This window comes from Ursus arctos, unplaced genomic scaffold (assembly GCF_023065955.2).
Source record: "Ursus arctos isolate Adak ecotype North America unplaced genomic scaffold, UrsArc2.0 scaffold_28, whole genome shotgun sequence".
In the NCBI taxonomy this organism is placed as follows: domain Eukaryota; kingdom Metazoa; phylum Chordata; class Mammalia; order Carnivora; family Ursidae; genus Ursus; species Ursus arctos.
This window is the reverse complement of record NW_026622963.1, coordinates 13,069,970-13,089,463: the sequence shown is the minus strand read 5'-3', so window position 1 is coordinate 13,089,463 and position 19,494 is coordinate 13,069,970. Positions and strand designations below refer to the sequence as shown.

At 40.8% G+C, this 19,494-nt stretch overlaps 1 protein-coding gene across 5 annotated transcripts in view; it reads right to left on the bottom strand.

The window, feature by feature from the left end:
• The window catches only part of HERC2 (HECT and RLD domain containing E3 ubiquitin protein ligase 2), a 237,594-nt gene that overhangs the window by 168,835 nt on the left and 49,265 nt on the right, over positions 1 to 19,494 (bottom strand). For all 5 annotated transcript variants that reach the window (XM_026510286.4, XM_026510288.4, XM_026510289.4 and 2 more), the window contains exons 6-14: positions 19,356 to 19,456; positions 18,684 to 18,840; positions 16,997 to 17,107; positions 16,163 to 16,334; positions 13,968 to 14,141; positions 12,353 to 12,541; positions 11,583 to 11,734; positions 9,345 to 9,502; positions 9,141 to 9,254 (exon numbers count right to left, since the gene is read on the bottom strand). In XM_026510286.4, coding sequence (XP_026366071.1) covers positions 9,141 to 9,254; positions 9,345 to 9,502; positions 11,583 to 11,734; positions 12,353 to 12,541; positions 13,968 to 14,141; positions 16,163 to 16,334; positions 16,997 to 17,107; positions 18,684 to 18,840; positions 19,356 to 19,456 — 1,328 coding nt within the window. The remainder of the gene's footprint in view (positions 1 to 9,140; positions 9,255 to 9,344; positions 9,503 to 11,582; positions 11,735 to 12,352; positions 12,542 to 13,967; positions 14,142 to 16,162; positions 16,335 to 16,996; positions 17,108 to 18,683; positions 18,841 to 19,355; positions 19,457 to 19,494) is intronic.

Genomic DNA, 19,494 nt, shown 5'->3' with positions numbered 1-19,494 from the left:
TCACGCCCTGAGCCGAAGGCAGACGCTTAATGACTGAGCCACCCAGGTGCCCCTTAATGCAACTTTTAAATGGCTGAAAATACTCAACATAACCCATAACAAACCTAGACCACGAATATATTTAGTTAACACTATACAGGTGATACTGACTAAATGAAATCTAGTTTATACTTCAGGGTGATACAGAAGCAATTAAGAAAAGGACAGCTAGATTTTCTTTTTGTTTTAGCTAAAAGAATAAGAAAGTCCTGACCCTTACTAGTTCGGGCTCAATGACTGGGTTCAGTTCAACCAAGCAGTAAACACAGAACAAAAGCTCCACTGCCTCCATAAAATACCATAGCTTGGCCCATCACAAAAAGTTGCCACTCCCTGACCACTGTCTCTCAGGTCTGCCTGCACATTGTTCCTGTCACGCTCACCACAAGTTAACTGCATGACAGCATTTATTTCCAATAGCATTTGTTAGTATAATCTAATTAAATATTACATAAAGGGATAAAACAAATTACAAAAATATGGTCGGTTTCTTTTTACTCTGATAGCAAAGCTAAAAACTTCGCAAAAATGCAATGAACGTGAATTACTGGGGAAAAAAAAAACCTGGGAAAAACTGTAGAGGATGAGAAAAGAAATGAGAAGAAATGTAAAAGAAGAAATAAGTGACTAAGTTCACATTCTATTTTATATTACTTTATTTTTTTTAAAGATTTTATTTATTTATTTGACAGAGAGAGACAGCCAGCGAGAGAGGGAACACAAGCAGGGGGAGTGGGAGAGGAAGAAGCAGGCTCATAGCAGAGGAGCCTGATGTGGGGCTCAATCCTGTAACGCCGGGATCACGCCCTGAGCCGAAGGCAGACGTTCAACCGCTGTGCCACCCAGGCGCCCCTCACATTCTATTTTAAATAATCTTAACTAAAGATCAACAACTTTTTGTTAAAGTTCAGACGATATTTTTAGGCTTTATGGGCAATGTGGTCTCTGTCACAACTATCCAACTATTCCACTGTCACAGGAAAGCAGCAACAGACAGTACGTAAGCAAGGTGGCATTCCAATACAAGTCTATTTGTGAAAACAGCCAATCCCTGATCTAAAATTGTAGCTGATACACTAGTGGGTGGTCAGGGACATAAACACACCAATGCTCAATGCAGCAAACCCATACACAAGCATCCGAGAATGTGTATACACTTACATGCCTTGCAAAATGCCTGTTGTTCACATAGCCCAGCTGGCAAGTCCCGCTTTCTCCAATGTTTTCAGTGACCCTGTCACCTAAGAACCAGACCTCACAGGTCAGGATGCTTCTACTATACCAACTGTCTCAAAAAATAGTAATGTAGCAGGGACATTTCCCTATATGACATCTGCACCAAACACCAATGTGAGGTAAACAGCATGTATAGTTTCCAATCACAGCAATTTAGTCAAAATTTCACACAGCTTTATTTACGTAGCAGTTTCACACAAAGAATTCAAGAACAAACCCTAATAAGGCTTATATAAGAAAAGACTTTCTGGTTAAGAGGTTTATAAGATCTAACAATCACTCACCAATGGACACTTAAAAACAACAAGATGTCAAATTGAAAGCTTCATGCCAGAAGAAGAGAACTTTAAGATGACTGATGGGACCATCTGTTCTCTAAGACTTACAGTAGAAGTAAGATGCCTCTATATCTATCCCTTCAGGGGAGAGGGGCCTATGTGGACATGAAGATACCTGAAATATTCTTTCTCCTCTCACTAAAGAAATCCCCGAGGGGAGTTAAGATGGTGGAGGAGTAGGAGACCCTAAGTTTGTCTGGTCCCTAGAATTCAGCTAGATAGTTATCAAATCATTCTGAACACCTGTGAAAAGAGACCTGAGAAAGAAATGCTGCAATTCTACAAATAGAAAAGCAAACACTCTGTGGAAGGTAGGAGGTGTGGAGACTTCTATGCAGGGTGATATATGTGAGGAAACTACAGAGAGGAAGGAGCCTGCTTAAAGAGGCTACTGCAAAGTATTATAAGCAGCAGGGCACAAAATCGGAACTTTTATGTCTGCTACAGTGGGGGACATCACCGGATTAAAGGCGCTCAGGCAGCAAAGCAGGGCGGAATCCCAGGTGGGACTGCATGGTCTCAGGATCCCCAGTACCACAAGAAGAATGGGAGTGGCTGAGTGAGGCAGAGTCCCCAGGCATCGGAGTGGGGAAGCCAATCGAAAACAGCAAGTCTAGGTGCCAGCTTTCTGCTCTGTGCTGCTGTAAACAGTAAACTGTGAACTGCTGCATGGTCACACAACTGCTCTCCAGGCAGTGTCCAGGCAAAAGGCAGAAGCTTGGCGAGACACCCCAAAGGAAAGAGACATTCTTTTGGAGACCCAAACTCCGGCGCATGCCTGAGATAAAAACACTCAGTCGCAGGCTGGGTGAACAAAGAATTTGTACAGAAACCAGGGAGACAGAGTGATTGATTGCTTTTCTGTGAGGGCTCACTGAAGAGTGAGGGACACAAACTTTCAGCTCCAGGGATAAAGAGCTGGGCACCGCCATTTTCATCCCGCCACCAGTGCTGAAAGCCTTCAAGGAGCAAAACAGTGTCACACAGTACAATCTGGAGCCACTTAAACTAAGCCCAGCACCCTGGCAAGGGAGGCGCAATTCCACCAGGGCAAGGGTACCCAAGAATCGGTGCAACAGGCCCCTCCCCCAAAAGACCAGAAGGAACAACAACTCCATAGCACCAAGTTTACAGATGACAGAGAACTGCAAAACTTCAGCTCTTCGGGAAAACAGCATATAGCATTTGTGGGGGGTTTTCTATTCTTTACTCTTCCAGTTTTATTTTCGTTCACCTATTTTCTTATTTTTTTCAATCTTTTATTCTTTTTTAATTTTTATATATACTTTATTATTTTTCTTTGCTATTTTGGGATGTAGTTTCTCTTAACAAACAGACCAAATACACCCAGGATCTAGTTTATTGTTTTGTTCTGTTTTACTTCTTGTTTGATTTTTTTTCCTTATTTTGTTTTGTTTTTGTTTTCTCCTGGTTTGTTTTGTTTTTTTCTGTTGTTACTTTTGTCTATTCTCTCATTTTCTTCTATTCTCTTCTCAACATAATAACGAGATGGAGAAACTCACCCCAAAAGAAGGAACAGGAGGTAACACTCACTGCCAGGGATTTAATCAATAACAGATATAAGTAAAATGTCTGAACTAGAATTTAGAACAATGATTATAAAGATTCTGGCTGGGCTTGAAAAAACCATAGAAGACACCAGAGAACCCCTTACTGTATAAATAAAAAATTAGAATCTAATCAGTCCAAAACTAAAAATGCTGTTACTGAGATGCAGTCCACAAAAGGAGGCTCCAACAGCAAAGATAAAGAAGCCAGAAGAGAGAGAATCAGTGATACAGAAGAAAAAATGATGCAAAATAAGGAACCTGAGAAGAGTGGGGAGAAAAACAACTATGGGATCATGAAGGGAGACTTCAAGAACACAAATACCATAAAGCAAAATAATTTCCAGATAATAGGGGGTCCCAGAAGATGGGGGGGGGGGTAGAAACGTTCATTTGGACTAACTATAGCTGAGTACTTCCCTAATTTGAGGAAGGAAACAGGCATTCAAGTCCAGGAGGCCTCAAGATCAATAAAAATAGGTCAACACCTCGACATATAATAGTGAAGCTTGCAAATTTCAGAGACGAAGAGAAAATCATGAAAGCAGCTCAGGACAAGAGGTCCTGAACCTACAAGGGTAGACACATAAGGCTGGCAGAAGACCCATCCACAGAGACCTGGCAGGCCAGAAAGGACAGACATGATATATTCAATATGCATGCTAAATGGGAAAAATATGCAGCCAAGAATAATTTATCCGGCAAGGCTGTCATTCAGAATAGAAAGAGAGACAAAGAGTTTCCAGGAAAAAGAGAAACTAAAGGAATTTTTGAACACTAAACCAGCCCTACAAGAAATATTAAAGGGGATCCTATGAGTGAAGAGAGAACCCAAAAGTAACAAAGGCCAGAAAGGAACAGAAACAATATACAGAAACAGCGACTTTACAGGTAATACAATGGCACTAAATTAATATCCTTCAATAATTACTCTGAATGTAAACAGACTAATTCCTCCTATCAAAAGACATAAGTATCAGAACAGATAAAAAAACAAGACCCATTGATATGCTGTCTATAAGAGACTCATTTTAGACCAAAGACACAACCAGATTGAAAATGAGAGGTTGGAGAACGTTTATCATGCTAATGGACAGCAAAAGAAAGCTGGAGTATATATATCACATAAACTAGATTTTAAATCAAAGACTATAATAAGACATGAAGGACAATGATTCATAATAAAAGGGTCTAACAAGATCTAACAACTGTAAATATTTATGCCCCTACCTGGGGAACAGACAAATATATAAACCAATTAATAACAAAATTAAAGAAACACACTGATAATAATACAGTAATAGTAGGGGACATAAACACCCCACTCACAGAGATGGAAAGATCGTCTAAGCAGAAAATCAACAAGGAAACAAGGGCTTTGAATGACACACTGGATTAGATGAGACTTCACAGATGTTATTAAGAGCATTTTATCCTAAAGCAACACATTCCTCTCAAGTGCACATGGAACATTCTCCAGAAGAGATCACATATCAGGTCTCAACCGGAACCAAAAGACTGAGATTATACCATGCATATTTTCAGACCACAATGCTCTAAAACCTGAACTCAATCACAAGATAAAATTTGGAAGGAACTGGGGCGCCTGGGTGGCACAGCGGTTAGGCGTCTGCCTTCAGCTCAGGGCGTGATCCCGGCGTTACAGGATCGAGCCCCACATCGGGCTCCTCTGCTATGAGCCTGCTTCTTCCTCTTCCACTCCCCCTGCTTGTGTTCCCTCTCTCGCTGGCTGTCTCTATCTCTGTCGAATAAATAAATAAAATCTTTAAAAAAAAAAAAAATTTGGAAGGAACAGAGATACAGGGAGGTTAAAGAGCATCCTACTAAAGAATGAATGGGACAACCAGGAAACTAAAAAGCAATAAAAAAAAAAATACACTGAAGCAAATGAAAATGAAAACACTACAGTTCACATACTTTGGGATGAAGCAAAGGCAGTCCTACAAGGGAAATATATAGCAATACAGGCCCTTCTTACGAAACAAGAAAAGTCTGATACACACAATCTAACCTTACCCTAAAGGAGCTATAAAAAGAACAGCAAATAAAGCCTAAATCCAGCAAGAGAAGAAAAATAATAAGATTAGAGCAGAAATCAATGAAATATAAACCATGAACAGCAGAAAAGATCAACGAAACTAGGAGCTGGTTCTTTGAAAGAATTAATAAGATCGATAAACCCCTAGTCAGACTTATCAATAAGAAAAGAGAAAGGACACAAATAAATAAAATCATAAATGAAAGAGGAGAGATCACAACCAACACCAAAGGAATACAAACAATTATAAGAGAGTTTTATGAGCAATTATATGCCAACATTACGCAATCTGGAAGAAATGGATGCACTCCTAGACATAAAAACTACCAAAATTGAAACAGGAAGAAATAGAAAACCTGAACACACCCATAACCAGGAAAGAAACTGAAGCAGTAATGAAAAATCTCCCAACAAACAAGAGTCCGGGTCCAGGTGGCCTCACAGCAGAATTCTACCAATCATTTAAAGAAGAATTAATACCTATTCTTCTGAAGCTGATTAAAAAATAGAAATGGAAGGAAAACTTCTAAACTCATTCTATGAGGCCAGTATTACCTTGATACCAAAACCAGATAAAGACCCCACCAAAACGGAGAATTACAGACCAATATCCCTGATGAACATGGATGCAAAAATTCTCACCAAGAACCTAGCTAATCAAAATCCAACAGCACATTAAAAGAATTCTTCACCACAACCAAGTGGGATTTATTCCTGGGCTGCAAGGGTGGTTCAACATTTGCAAATCAATCAATTTGATACACCACACCAATAAAGAAAAAAAAAAAAAAGGACAAGAATCATATGATCTTCTCAACTGATACAGAAAAAGCATTTGACAAAATACATCATCCTTTCTTGGTAAAAACTCTTGGCAGTGTAGGGATAGAGGGAACATACCTCAATATCATAAAAGCCATCTATGAAAAACCCACAGAGAATATCATTCTCAATGGGGAAAAATTGAAAGCTTTTCCCCTAATGTCAGGAACATGACAGGGATTTTCACTCACCACTCCTACTCAACATAGTACTGGAAGTCCTAGCCTCAGCAATCAGACAACAAAAAGAAATAAAGGCATCCAAATCAGTGAAGAAGTCAAACTCTCACTCTTCACAGATGACATGATACTCTATGTAGAAAACACAAAAGACTCCACCCAAAAATTGCTAGAACTGATACAGGAATTCAACAAAGTGGCGGGATATAAAATCAATTCACAGAAGAGACAGAATAAAGAAAAATCAAGGAATTAATCCCATTTACAACTGCACCAAAAACCATAAGATACCTAGGACTAAGCCTAACCAAAGAGGTAAAGGATCTTTACTCTGAAAACTATAGAACTCTCATGAAAGAAATGGAGGAAGACACAAAGAAATAAACATTCCATGCTCATGGATTGGAAGAACACATGGTTAAAATGTCCATGCTCTCAAAAAGCAATCTACACATTTAATGCGATCCCTATCAAAATACCATCAACTTTTTCACAGAGCTGGAACAAATAATCCTAAAATTTGTGTGGAACCAGGAAAGACCCTGAATAGCCAAAGGACTGTTGAAAAAGAAAACCGAAGCTGATGGCATCACAATTCCGGTCTTTAAGTTCTATTACAACGGTATAATCATCAAGACAGTATGGTACTGGCACACAAACAGACACACAGATCAGTGGAACAGAACGGAGAACCCAGAAATGGACCTTCAACTCTATGGTCAACTAATCTCCAACAAAGCAGTAAAGAATACCCAATGGAAAAAGGCAGTCTCTTCAACAAATGGTAATGGGAAAAATTAGACAGCCACAGGCAGATGAATAAAACTGGACCACTATCTTAAACCATACATAAAAATAAACTCAAAATGGTTGAAAGACCTAAATGTGAGACAGGAATCCATCAAAATCCTAGAGCAGAACACAGGCAGCAACATCTTTCACGTTGGCCTCAGCAAGTTCTTGCTAGACACAGGTCTAAAGCAAGGGAAACAAAAACAAAAATGAACTATTGGGACTTCACCAAAATAAAAAGCTTTTGCAGAGAAAAGGAAAGAGTCAACAAAACTAAAGGCAATCTACAGAATGGGAGAAGGTATTTGCAAATGTCTTATCAGATAAAGGACTAGTATCCAAAATCTGTAACTTACCAAACTCAACACCCAAAGAACAAATAATCCAATCAAGAAATGGGCAGAAGACATGAACAGACATTTCTCCAAAGAAGACCTACAAATGGCCAACAGACACATGAAAAAAACTTAACATCACTTGGCATCAGGGAAATACAGATCAAAACTCCAATGAGATACTACCTCACACCAGTCAGAATGGCTAAAATTAACAACTCAGGAAACAGATGTTGGTGAGGATACGGAGAAAATGGAACGCTTTTATGCTGTTGGTAGGAATGCAAACTGGCGCAGACCCTTAGAAAACAGTATGGTGGTTCCTCAAAAAGTTAAAAATAGAGCTACCCTATGATCCAGCAACCACACTACTAGGTATTTACCCAGAGGATACAAACATAGTCATTACAAGGGGCACCTGCACCCCAATGTTTATAGCAGCAACATCCACAAATAGCCAAACTACGGAATAAGCCCTTATGTCCATCGAGAGATGAATGGATAAAGAAGATGTGGTATATATATGCAATGCAATATTACTCTGGATCAAAAAGAATGAAATCTTGCCATTTGCAATGATGTGACTGGAACTTGAGGGTATTACACTAAGCAAAATAAGTCAGTCAGAGAAGGACAAATATCAGATGATTTCACTCATATGTGGAATTTAAGAAACAAAACAGATGAACATAGCAAAGGGAAGAAAATATAAGAGGAAATCAGAGAGGGAGACAAACAGTAAAAGAGTCTTAATTATAGGAAACAAACTGAGGGTTGCCAGAGGGGAGGTGGGTGGGGAGGTTGGAGTAACTGGGTGATGGGCATTAAGGAGGGCACTTGATGTAATGAGCACTGGGTATTATATGCAACTGATGAATCACTACATTCCACCTCTGAAACTAATAAATAAATAAATAATTTTTTTAAAAAAAGAAAGAGATCCCCAGAAATAAGTCAGTTCCCAATCTGCCATTCAACTTCTGCAGGAGGGCAGACAGGGAGGCTTCCCAGCTGATTCTGACAGACCCCCACAATATTAACAAATAAATAGTTTTTAAAAATCCGTAAGATTCTAACCATCAAACCTGCTAAATGTACCCTCAAAAGAAAAGCAAAATGAGTACAATCTCAAGTAATGAACACAAATACAAAAGTAAAATTAAAAACAAGCCAACAATGTAGCATCATACTAGAATCCACAGACTAAGCAGGATTTCCACAGAGAATCAAAGGTAGCTGAACATTAGGAAATAAAATAATAATAACCAAAAATAATTCAGAATGTCAATTATTCCACTGTAACTCTCATTTTTTATTTAAAAATAAAATGCCCAAATAGGGAGGATATAGTTGCTAATCAGCTGTCTCTGGCTGTGGGTAAGAGAAGTTAAAAGTCCTATAACTTCATTTTTTTTTTAAAGATTTTATTTATTTGACAAAGAGAGAGACAGGCAGCGAGAGAGGGAACACAAGCAGGGGGAGTGGGAGAGGAAGAAGCAGGCTCCCAGCGGAGGAGCCTGACGTGGGGCTCGATCCCAGAACGCCGGGATCACGCCCTGACCCGAAGGCAGATGCTTAACGACTGAGCCACCCAGGCACCCCAAAAGTCCTATAACTTCTTAACCTCTGCCACGGACCATGAGGTGCATATCACTTAAAGATGGACAACAGGGCAGCCACATGAGATACACTCTACTCCAAAGCTCACTCCCTCAAGGAAAGCGGCACTCCTCATCCTGAGGACCTGCCCAGGCAGCATAAGCACTGCGTACCATTCTCCGTCACGGCCAGGGTTTGAGCATCCCCGCTCCCGCACGCCACATCAATGACCTTCAATCCTTTAAGCCCAGCTACCAGCATTGGGATGGCCTCATCTTCACTGGAGCCTTCAAACAGATAGGACAAATCGTTATTGTAAGATCCTCAAAAGAGGCAACCTCCCACTGCATACTCGAGCTGGCTCAGAGCAAATGTACCGTGGCCTAGTCGGCCGTAGTTCCCTCGGCCCCAGGTATACAGCTCCCCCTCGGCAGTGATGGCCGCACTATATGTGCTTCCACATGCGATGTGTACCACATGTTTCCCAGCCTGTTTTCCAGAGAAAGCAGATATCACCTTAGGCTCTTCCAAAGGCCTGTTGAGAGAAAGGAAACAAATGTGAATGTCCTTCTACACATCCTATTAGTGTTAGCAAAGAAAATAGCTATCTGAATAAACTAACAGAGTGCCAAGACAGTTTGGCCTTTCAGGCGCCTTATGAAATAATTAAGGAACATAGAATTCAAACATCCAACACTTCCATGATTGTTTACTGGGCACCCAATGCCAAGCATGGCATCCAGCAGGAATATCAAAACAGGTTTGTTAAAGACTCGTACAATCAAGTCTAGAGCAGCTTTGTTCATAGTGGTCCAAAACAGTGACCCATCTATAGACCGCTCAGCAATAGGGACAAAGCAACTGCTGACATACCCAACAACTTGGCTGAAGATCAGGAACTCTGCTAGAACTTTGTTTCTAGCCAGAAACAAAATATCATGTACTGACAGAGGGCAGATCAGGAACTGGAAGTAGAGAGCAGGGGTTGATTGCAAAAAGATCCAAGAAAGTAGCAGGGGCATCAGAAATGTTCTCTCAGTTGTGGTGGTTCCCTAACTGCATGCATTTGCTGAAATTCATCAAATTGTACTCTTAAAACAAATGGATTTGTAAACCTCATACAGATGGTTAAAACTGACACATTTGTTAAATAAATGAGGAAGGAATGAAGGAGCAAGCTTTACTAATCATACCCAATCTACATTTTACAAACGAAAAGTAGGAAGCATAAGGATTAATTAGGTAGAAGTCTTAGTAGTTGGCTCTTCACTTTCAAAACTAGCAAAATGCCCTATGCTTATAATCCAGAAAATGAGTACCAATAGGCAACACCCAACTCTACCTTCTCCAAAGACATGGTTTACTGATTTTGTGACCCACTATTCTGCAAAATAAATAAATGCACACAAAAGCATGGGCACATATAGGCACAGGGAGAGCTGAACAACCCAACTCTGATACCACTTCTCCCTCCTGTAAGTTTCAATCCCCCAAAGTTTCCCTCCAACTCCTATCATCTTCACTGATCTCTTTTCCTTCCCTCAATTTCTCGAGCAATGGACAAGTTACTTAATCTAGCATCTAGCACCCTAATCTCAACTGAGTATTATTTTATTACTAGTTTTTTGTAACTTAGTACTACAAATAACATAAAGGAAGCAAAAAACTAATGTCTCCAGCCTGTATCTCCATCCTTTCAAGTCTTATGTGCCTCACCCATCTGACCCCCTTTAGTCTGAGAATAACAACAATTCTAAATTCTATAATTAGCATTCCTTTGTTTTTCACAATCATTCTACCACATGTGTCTGAATCCCTCACAGCACTGTCAAGTTTGGAATATTTCTGCTGAATGCTAACACACAATACACATTGCTCAGCTTCTTTCACGGTTTGAGATTCTACCCAGGGATGTCCATCTCCACCCCATCCCAGTGAGAAGGGGCCAGACGCCTCTCAACTCTGCTGTTCATGCCTCTAACTCCCTTGAAGTGGCGTTGCATCTTCAATTTTAATCTAAGGCCAAAGTTTTTCTCTACCAGGTTCCCCACTGAAGCCAGCAACATATAAAAGGGTTCCCACCACTCTGTGGCAGTTGTGGGAACTCTCCATTTTTACAACCCTGCATTTAGAACAACCATTTTGTTTTATTCCTGCTCTCTCACAATAATCAAAAGTTTCCACAAAATAGGACATTAAGAAATTACTGAGTTTTGTACCTATGAAAATGGAATGGCTTAAGGAAAGGAGGATCTTATCTGATAGAGACATGCTGAAGTATTTGCGAATGATGAAACAAGGAGTGTCGGATTTGCTTTAGGACACTCCACAGTGTGGGGTGTTGCTATGTGTAGTTAAAACAGGAATAGCAAAAGCTAGAAGCTTTGAATCTGGGAGAAAAGAAGAGGAAGGTCAACTGATGTCATCCTCTGTGCTATGGGGCAGAATTCCCATAGAATTACCCAGGGGCTGACATATCTTGATAGCCTTTTCCACCCTAGCCCTACATGTCAGAGCTGCTGGAAAGCAACCAGCCATACTTTTCTTTTCCATCCTATTTGGATACAGCAACTCAAAGGGAAAGCATGTCAATTATAAGAATCGACCATACGTACACAGTATCCCCATGGCCCAGTCGTCCACCATCCCCACAACCCCAGGAGTACACCTCTCCCGTGGCTGCCAGAGCCAGGTAGTGGTGACCATCAGAATGGGCAGCAATCTTTATAATGTTTCTGGAGGCAAGACCCTGGACCAGCTGTGGGGCCTAAAAGGGTAAAAATAGGAAGAAAATTAGTAAGCAGTCCAAAGACAATGAAAACAGCATGACTCTTCTCAATTATGCATTTCATTTTAACAAACTCTCCTCGAACTGAAAGAACATGAGCTTTTGGAGGCTGCCATCCAATCGCCCAGGTGCCCTGTCCACTACCAACAGAAGAGTGGACAGCCTCCAAGTGCTCTGTGACATGACTAGGCCACCTCCACACAATGGAAATTCACAACTCAAGGTGAAAAGCACCTTCCTTTAACAGAAAGATACTCTATCCCCCCCCCAACAAGGCCCAATTCCTTCATCTGTTACTATCTGGCCCCCAAAGTATACTGAGTTTACACATGGAAAATTAGTTTACAAATGGGAATCATGATGGACAATGCATGTTACTGTAAGGAGTTCCTGATCTGAACAACTAAGAAATTCTGCCCCTAAATTTTGACAATAATGATTTTAATCATTTAATACCATTAAGTAAGATTAATAAAATACAATGAACAGATGTTTCTAAATCTTCAGAAATCAAATGACTTAAAGACTAGAATTCTGTAGCACCTGTAGTAGAAAAGTGCCCACCAAGGGAAGTGATCTGGGCCCCAGAACACCCACCAGCGTGTCACTGTTGTAGGCCTGCGTGTACACCCGGCCATTCCTCGACAAGATCAGGAAGCGCTTCTCTGCACAGGCGATCTGCGTGACCCCCAGGTTGGCAAGTCCTTCACACTGAATTGGACCAATCACATTGGCATAGTATTTCCATCCTATTAACCCCCATCCTATGACCTCTTGCAATGATCCCTGTAAGATAACAAAGTAAGTAAACATTTTCTTTATGGTGGCAAGAGTATTTTTTTCTTACTCAAAAGAAAGAAAAATTTATGCTAAGAGTAACACTGAGATACCAGAGGATAAAAACAAAGCACATAAAGAAATGAGCCAATCTAAAACATCAAAATAAGTCACAACATTCCGTATTACCTCAGTTAACAGGTAAGATGAAGAAACGGAACACAACATTTCGTTTTAACAGAAACCATTAAAAAGTAATATAAGTAGACCTTAAACATATTTTAAAATGCTCAGACTGTATCAGGTTACCATTTTTGTCATAACAGGAAGAAACACGAAAGCCTAAGCATGAGGCTGCAAGACCAGTATTCTACTGTCGGCGTGGATGAGAAGGATCAAGTTATATGGGAGCAATTTTGTAATAATCAGCGAATGTGTCCACCCATACCAGGTCCATCACCACTGGCACACGCATATGCGCGAACAGAACAAATGAACAAGGCTAGTCACTGCAGCAGCATTTCATAGCAAACTTCTGGCAACACAGTGTCCACCAAAAAAATCACAATTTATCCATACATGGAAAACTGAGTTGCTTTAAAATAAAGAAAGAAGTTCTGTTTACTAATAGAGAAAGTTCTCAGTATATACTGTGTAGTGAAAAAAACAAGCAACGACATGCTACCACTAATACTAATATCAGAGATATTGAAAGGATACGTAAGAGACTAGAAAAGTGAAAAGCAGCAAGCGCAAAACCAGATGGCTGAGGGGACAGGGAGGAGAAAGTAACAGTGTCTTTGCACTTAATTTTGATTTTTGAATCATGTGAATATATTTATTTGGGGAAAAAATGACTGTAAAATGAAATAAATATAAATCATGTTAAAAATAAAAAGTTAGAAAAACCTGGATTCAAATCCAGGATTATTCTGTGTGACTCCAAACGGCAGGCTTCTCATCAGTACAGTGGGACAGTGCTGTGACGGTCAGGTGCAACCGTGTGTGTGAAGTCCTCAGCTGGGCTGCACTGGCAGGCTCTTCACAAATGTAGATCAGTGTTGTCACTGCTCTGCGCAGCGTCAAGACAGCCCAAGGTCTGAGCTCCTAGTGTACAAAAAAGACACCTGAACCTCCCCGAGGAAGGCAGGATGGCATGTGGTTGTTTGGATGATGGAGAGCTCTCTGGGGACACATCTCCTGGAATCTGGAACCTGGGACACTGGATTGGGTCCTAAACCCCTGTGCACCTCAGCTTGCTCATCATTCACTCTGATTACTGACAACACTTTAAAGCGTATACGTGTTTAAAAGCTGTAACCAGCTCCACCCCCAATACCAGAGAAAGTGAGTCTCCATACTGGCACAGAGTGAGAACCCAGGAGTGCTACTAACTGTAGAATATACAAAGAACAAACACTGCTATTTCACCTACCTTATGAGATGTTGGTGAGCTACACAGAGGTGGCATACAGGGAGTAGCCAGACGGTCTAAATGGGCCATGACAACAACCGCAGTTTGTCTTAAATCAATGGCAAGCTCATTGTCTTGTGGAAGAGTAAGGTACCTCAGGAAACTCTCATTGGGACTCAGAGGACCAGAAAGAAGCTACAGAAGAAAAGTAAACAGGCTTCTTGAGAATGGTGGAAAAATTAGAGGAACACAGCCCTTAATCACTCTTTATATTTTGGTAGTCACAGTTATGCATTATCTATAAATCTACTCCTTTTGGCTATCAAATGAGAAGTGCTGCTGATACAGTAACACTACACATCCAGGTGTTTACACACTTGCTGTAAAACTACACACGGCGGTGCCTGCACATTTGCACATGCATACTCCACACAAGTCAATGACACGGCCCAGCCAGGCTCACCCCTCCAACAGCCCTCACAATACAGAGCAAGCTTCCTAGGAACACAGCACTGTACCTCAAACTGGCTTTGAAAACTGAAAACCAAAACCACTTATTTTAACCTACATACCATCCACCCTGGAGAAAGCCTAATGTTACTTACACATTGAGTAACAAATTTAATTCTTCTAAAGGCAGAATAGCCTTATTCCCATTAAAGACTGCCAAGTGACAGAAAAATTAACTTTATAATGGAATGACTGCCTTTCCAGAAAAGACCTACAATGTCAAACTTGTACCTCTAAAAAGAAGCAGTTTAGACCCAGGACCCAGGCAGTCCTCCTCTGCCACCAGCCTCACTATTTCTAGAACTAAACACAGTGATGACTTAGGTGACATGTTCCACACAATGCCCCACATATAGGAAGGGCCAACAAAGTAAGCCACTATTTTCAGTGCTCTTTTTCTAATATGTATTCAAAAGTGTGCATGTCAGGGGCACCTGAGTAGCTCAGTCAGTTAAGGGTCCAAATTTTGATTTCAGGGGCACCTGGGTGGCTCAGTCGTTAAGCGTCTGCCTTCAGCTCTGGGCGTGATCCCAGGGTCCTGGGATCGAGCCCCGCATCGGGCTGCCTGCTCTGCTGGGAGCCTGCTTCTTCCTTTCCCATTCCCCCTACTTGTGTTCCCTCTCTCGCTGGCTCTCTCTCTCTCTGTCAAATAAACAAATAAAATCTTTAAAACAAAACAAAACAAATTTTTACTTCAGCTCAGGTCATAATCTCGGGGTTGTGAGATCGAGTCCCCCATTGGGCTCTGCCCTCACTGGGGAGTCTGCTTGAGACTCTCTCCCTCTCCCTCTGCCCCCCCCACCCACCATGGGCACACATGCTCTCTATCATAAATAAATAAATAAATCTTTAAAAAAAAAAAAAAGCGTGCATGTCAGACTTAGCTCTGTGCTCCAATGTAGCTGGCACTCACTAATCTGAGGTCTTCTCCATAAATGGCATATGGAAGAATATGGAAGAAGAAGAGTTACCTGACTTCTCTAGGCAGGGTCGAAACAAATAGACATTAACCACTAGGCAACTACATGACCTCATGGTAAAGCACATCCTCTGAACCAGACACACACTCCATCCCACAAAAGATGAGCCTCAAGTCCTTGTGCTGCCTCCCCACATTATCACTGTAAGTGTCCATAAGGACCTGCTTGACTCTCACATTTTGTTCCTGAAATATCATCAGAATTTTTATCCATTTTCATGCCTCTACTAACTCACTCCTTCACAGAGATGAGCATGCCTTCCTTACATCTTCCACAGCATCTTAAACTCACTCCCCATCACAGCCAAAGCACAGCCAAACCAAGTTTCCAGGCTGCTAGAAACATACAAGCACTAAACCCACAAACAGGAAGGGTTCAATGGCTCCAGTTCAGCAGAAAGAAAACTGCGTGGTCAAAAAGCAGCAGAGGAATGTCTCTAAAAGTACAAGTTGATACATGTAAAGAAATACATTCTTCTTACTAAGTACACACAATCCAGAACACACACACAGAGGCCACGGTGCTTGTGTGATACTCTACCGTATCAACTGAAACTCACCCCATGACATCCCACACCTGTCCCACATCTGACTCACTCTCTCCCCTCGAGACAACTACTGCCACAGACAGGCACTCTGGTCTAGTTTATAAAAGTCTAACTTAACTCTCTTAGGATAACAGAATCAAGTCAGCTACTTAAATGCAAAATCTTGTTATGATACTTACATGAGTGTCATCCTCTGTATGAGGGGCATCTTTACTGCAGATGATGCTCTGGAATCTTTGCAGCAAAGGGAGAAGGGGGGCGCTGGTGCCCTGGGCGGACCGCTCATTGTCAGTTTCCTGTGTCCCACTGTCCCACAGTTGAAGCAACAACAGGATGGCAGATAACATTTGGCTGAAAGAGAAAATATCTTTATTCTCTAGTAAAAACAGATTAGCTTTTATTGCCATAGTCTGTCAAAAATAAAAGCAGGTTAGCTAACTAAAATAGCAGAAATACTTTATATATGAAAGGATACCACTAAAATAATACCATGAAAACAATTCTTGGCAGTAAAATCACTGAATCTATGCCAAGATTTTAGCACAAGATATCCACTTTCTGAGGATAAGAAATACAAAATCAGTTATGAAATTCACACAGCACTTTTTCTTTTTTCAAGTAGGCTCCACACCCAGCACAGAGCCCAACACGGGGCTTGAACTCATGACCTCAGACCCTTAGCCGACTAAGCCACCCAGGCACCCCTCAAAGAGCACTTTCTAAAGGGAACTTTTAGGACCTGAATTAATAAAATAAAAATCATTATTTGAGGAAAATTAAAAGAAAAAAAAAACAGCACCTAGACTACTAGAAAGTTGAACATAAAAGGAAGTGAAGAAAACCTAAGTGTACCCAGGTTTGAAAAAAGAGAAAGTCCTGGGATGTGGTTCTTTGATTATAGACGAACACCACATGTTTTCTACAATCACAAATGACTCAATGAAATGCCATAAAATGAAACAGATGTTCAGATACATTTCCCTGAAATGCTCCCAGCCTGAGGCACCCCTCACCTCAGTGTGCCTCTCTGCACAGCCAGCTCTAACAGGATGGCCAGGGCCAGGTGCTGGTCCTGCAGGGGGATGCTTCCCGGCCCTTTGGTACCAGGTGTTCCATGAACATCCCTGAAATGAAAGCAGTAGATGCAAGAACAAAGTAAAGAGAGCATGTATATTTTTTAATATTTATAATCAAGTTTAACAAGAGATTTTAAAGCATACAACTAATTTGTAAAATATGTTCTTATTGAAAGAATTAATTCAGATACTGTAAGATGACTACATTAGAAAACACATTCCAGTTTCCATAACCTAAAATTATTTTTATCATTATTCAAATCATGAGTAGAAAAATGTTTAGATATGTTTCCACTTTCAATGACATGTATGGCTATTAGAATACCCACATCCCTCTATGGAAATGGAGAAACATCAACTTCTAAAACCACCCAGCATATACAGGCAAAATGTCTATGCTTATCTTTATCTCTGATCAAAGAAATATTTTAACTTTTCCCCAATAATAAATAACAAGTCTTCTTAACCCAAGATGGAGAAGGGAGGAGCTTCCAACATCACCATTACAGTTGAATTTTGAAATTACAGGTAACTCTTGAACGAGTTTGAATTGTACAGGTTCACTTATACACAGATTTTTTTCAATAAATATATTGAAAAATTTTTTGGAGATTTGCAATAATTTGAAAAAACTCATAGATGAACCATGTAGCCCAGAAATACCAAAAATTTTAAGAAAAAGTTAGGTAGTACAAGAATACAGTAAATAGTAGATACAACATCAAATATGTGTTAATCCACTCTTCAGGTTACCAGTCAAACTTCAGGTCCACAGTATGCTGTTAGTTTCGTTTGGGGGGAATCAAATATTATATGTGGATTTTCACCTGTGTGGGGACTGGCACCCCTAATCCCCATATTGTTCAAGGATCAACTGTAATTCCAAGCCTATTTTCAGGGCCCCCAGCCCTAAACCTTGTTGCAATGCCTTCATCAGCAGGCTAGAGAGCCTAACTCACAGCCTGTTGGCATAGAGACCACAGGTGTCCCTGCATACTGGAAGGGGCACAACAGTGACCAAGGGCAAAGGAATGAGAAAACACTCACTTTTCCTTTAATTATGTCCTTGCTGCTGAATTATGTCTTCAGTACATACATTTTCTTTAAACTTAAAAACTCTTAACAAAAATACATAGCACCCAAGACCAGAGTTCAATGGCTTTCCTTACCGAAAAATAATTAACATTCAAAAAATTTTTTACACTAATAAATAGATGCAGGTTTAAACATTTTGATCTTGAGTAGTTGTTTAATCCCACATTGTCTATTAAGACCACACCCATCACTCAGAATGGTAGCATCCACATTCTCACTGAGAGGCCCACAGTAGGTGCTCAAACACTTTATGAATGACAAATTCCCAAATCATAAAATATCTGAAAAAAATACATTACAAAAGCATCTTTCATTTTCCACCTGATTCAATATGATAGCTTCCTGGGTCTAATTAGAATATCAAAAGCAAATATTTGAAAATCTAAAAACCAAGATCTAGAATCAGAGAGCTGAGGACAGGCTGGAAACACATACCAAAAACCTTCTGCTCTAAAGAGAAGAAGGTTAAGACGAGACTTTGACTTGTTAGAACCATTCATGTAGTAAAATGTGAAAAGAAAGAACTCACCCTGTCACGACAGATCTGAGGAACCTGGTTGCTCTCTCTACAACCTCCAGCCACACAGAGGACACCGTGCTCTCATCGAAAAGTGAAGCCTCAGGCAGGGCTCTCAAGGCATCCAAGGACTCCTGCAACAGCTCGCTGCAGAGATCCGCATCCTCCCCTGGGCACACACACACATCAGAGGAGGGTACCCACTCCTCAGGCAGCACTGACAAGTAAAGCCCTCCCCACTTTCCCAGAGGGGCCTTCTACCCCACCATGTAAGAGGATGCCACTGTCACATTTCTAATCCCTCACTTTCCTCTCAACGAGATACTCTAAAAACTCAAGAGATTAAAATTTAATACAAGTGCCCCAAAGTCAGTTTTTTATTTTAGGACTCTCCCCTGTGAAATTCTAACTTCTTGTTCTAGAAAATAAATCAGCAGTGATGCACACTGCAGTGGTTTACCTGGAATGTATGCATATACATATTTTTTCTTTCTTTCTTTCTTTTTTTTTTTTAAGAGAACAGTCCTGAAAAATCAAACAGACCGAAGTCCCTCATTCTACAAAAAAGAATAATGAGGCACAGAGAGAGCATATGGGATCAGCCCAAGGACATGTGGTGGCAGAACTGAGAAGACAACCCAATTCTCCAGATGTGGGGAAACAGAACACTCTGGCCCCACATACCTGACCGCCAGGCCCTGCGTAAGAAGGCAAAGGCAAAGGAGAGAGCTGCTCGGGATCCAACTCTTGCAAGTCCTTCCACTCCTTTGCCTGTGGGCCGGGAACTGTGGACAACACACACAGGAGTTGTGATAACTGGTCA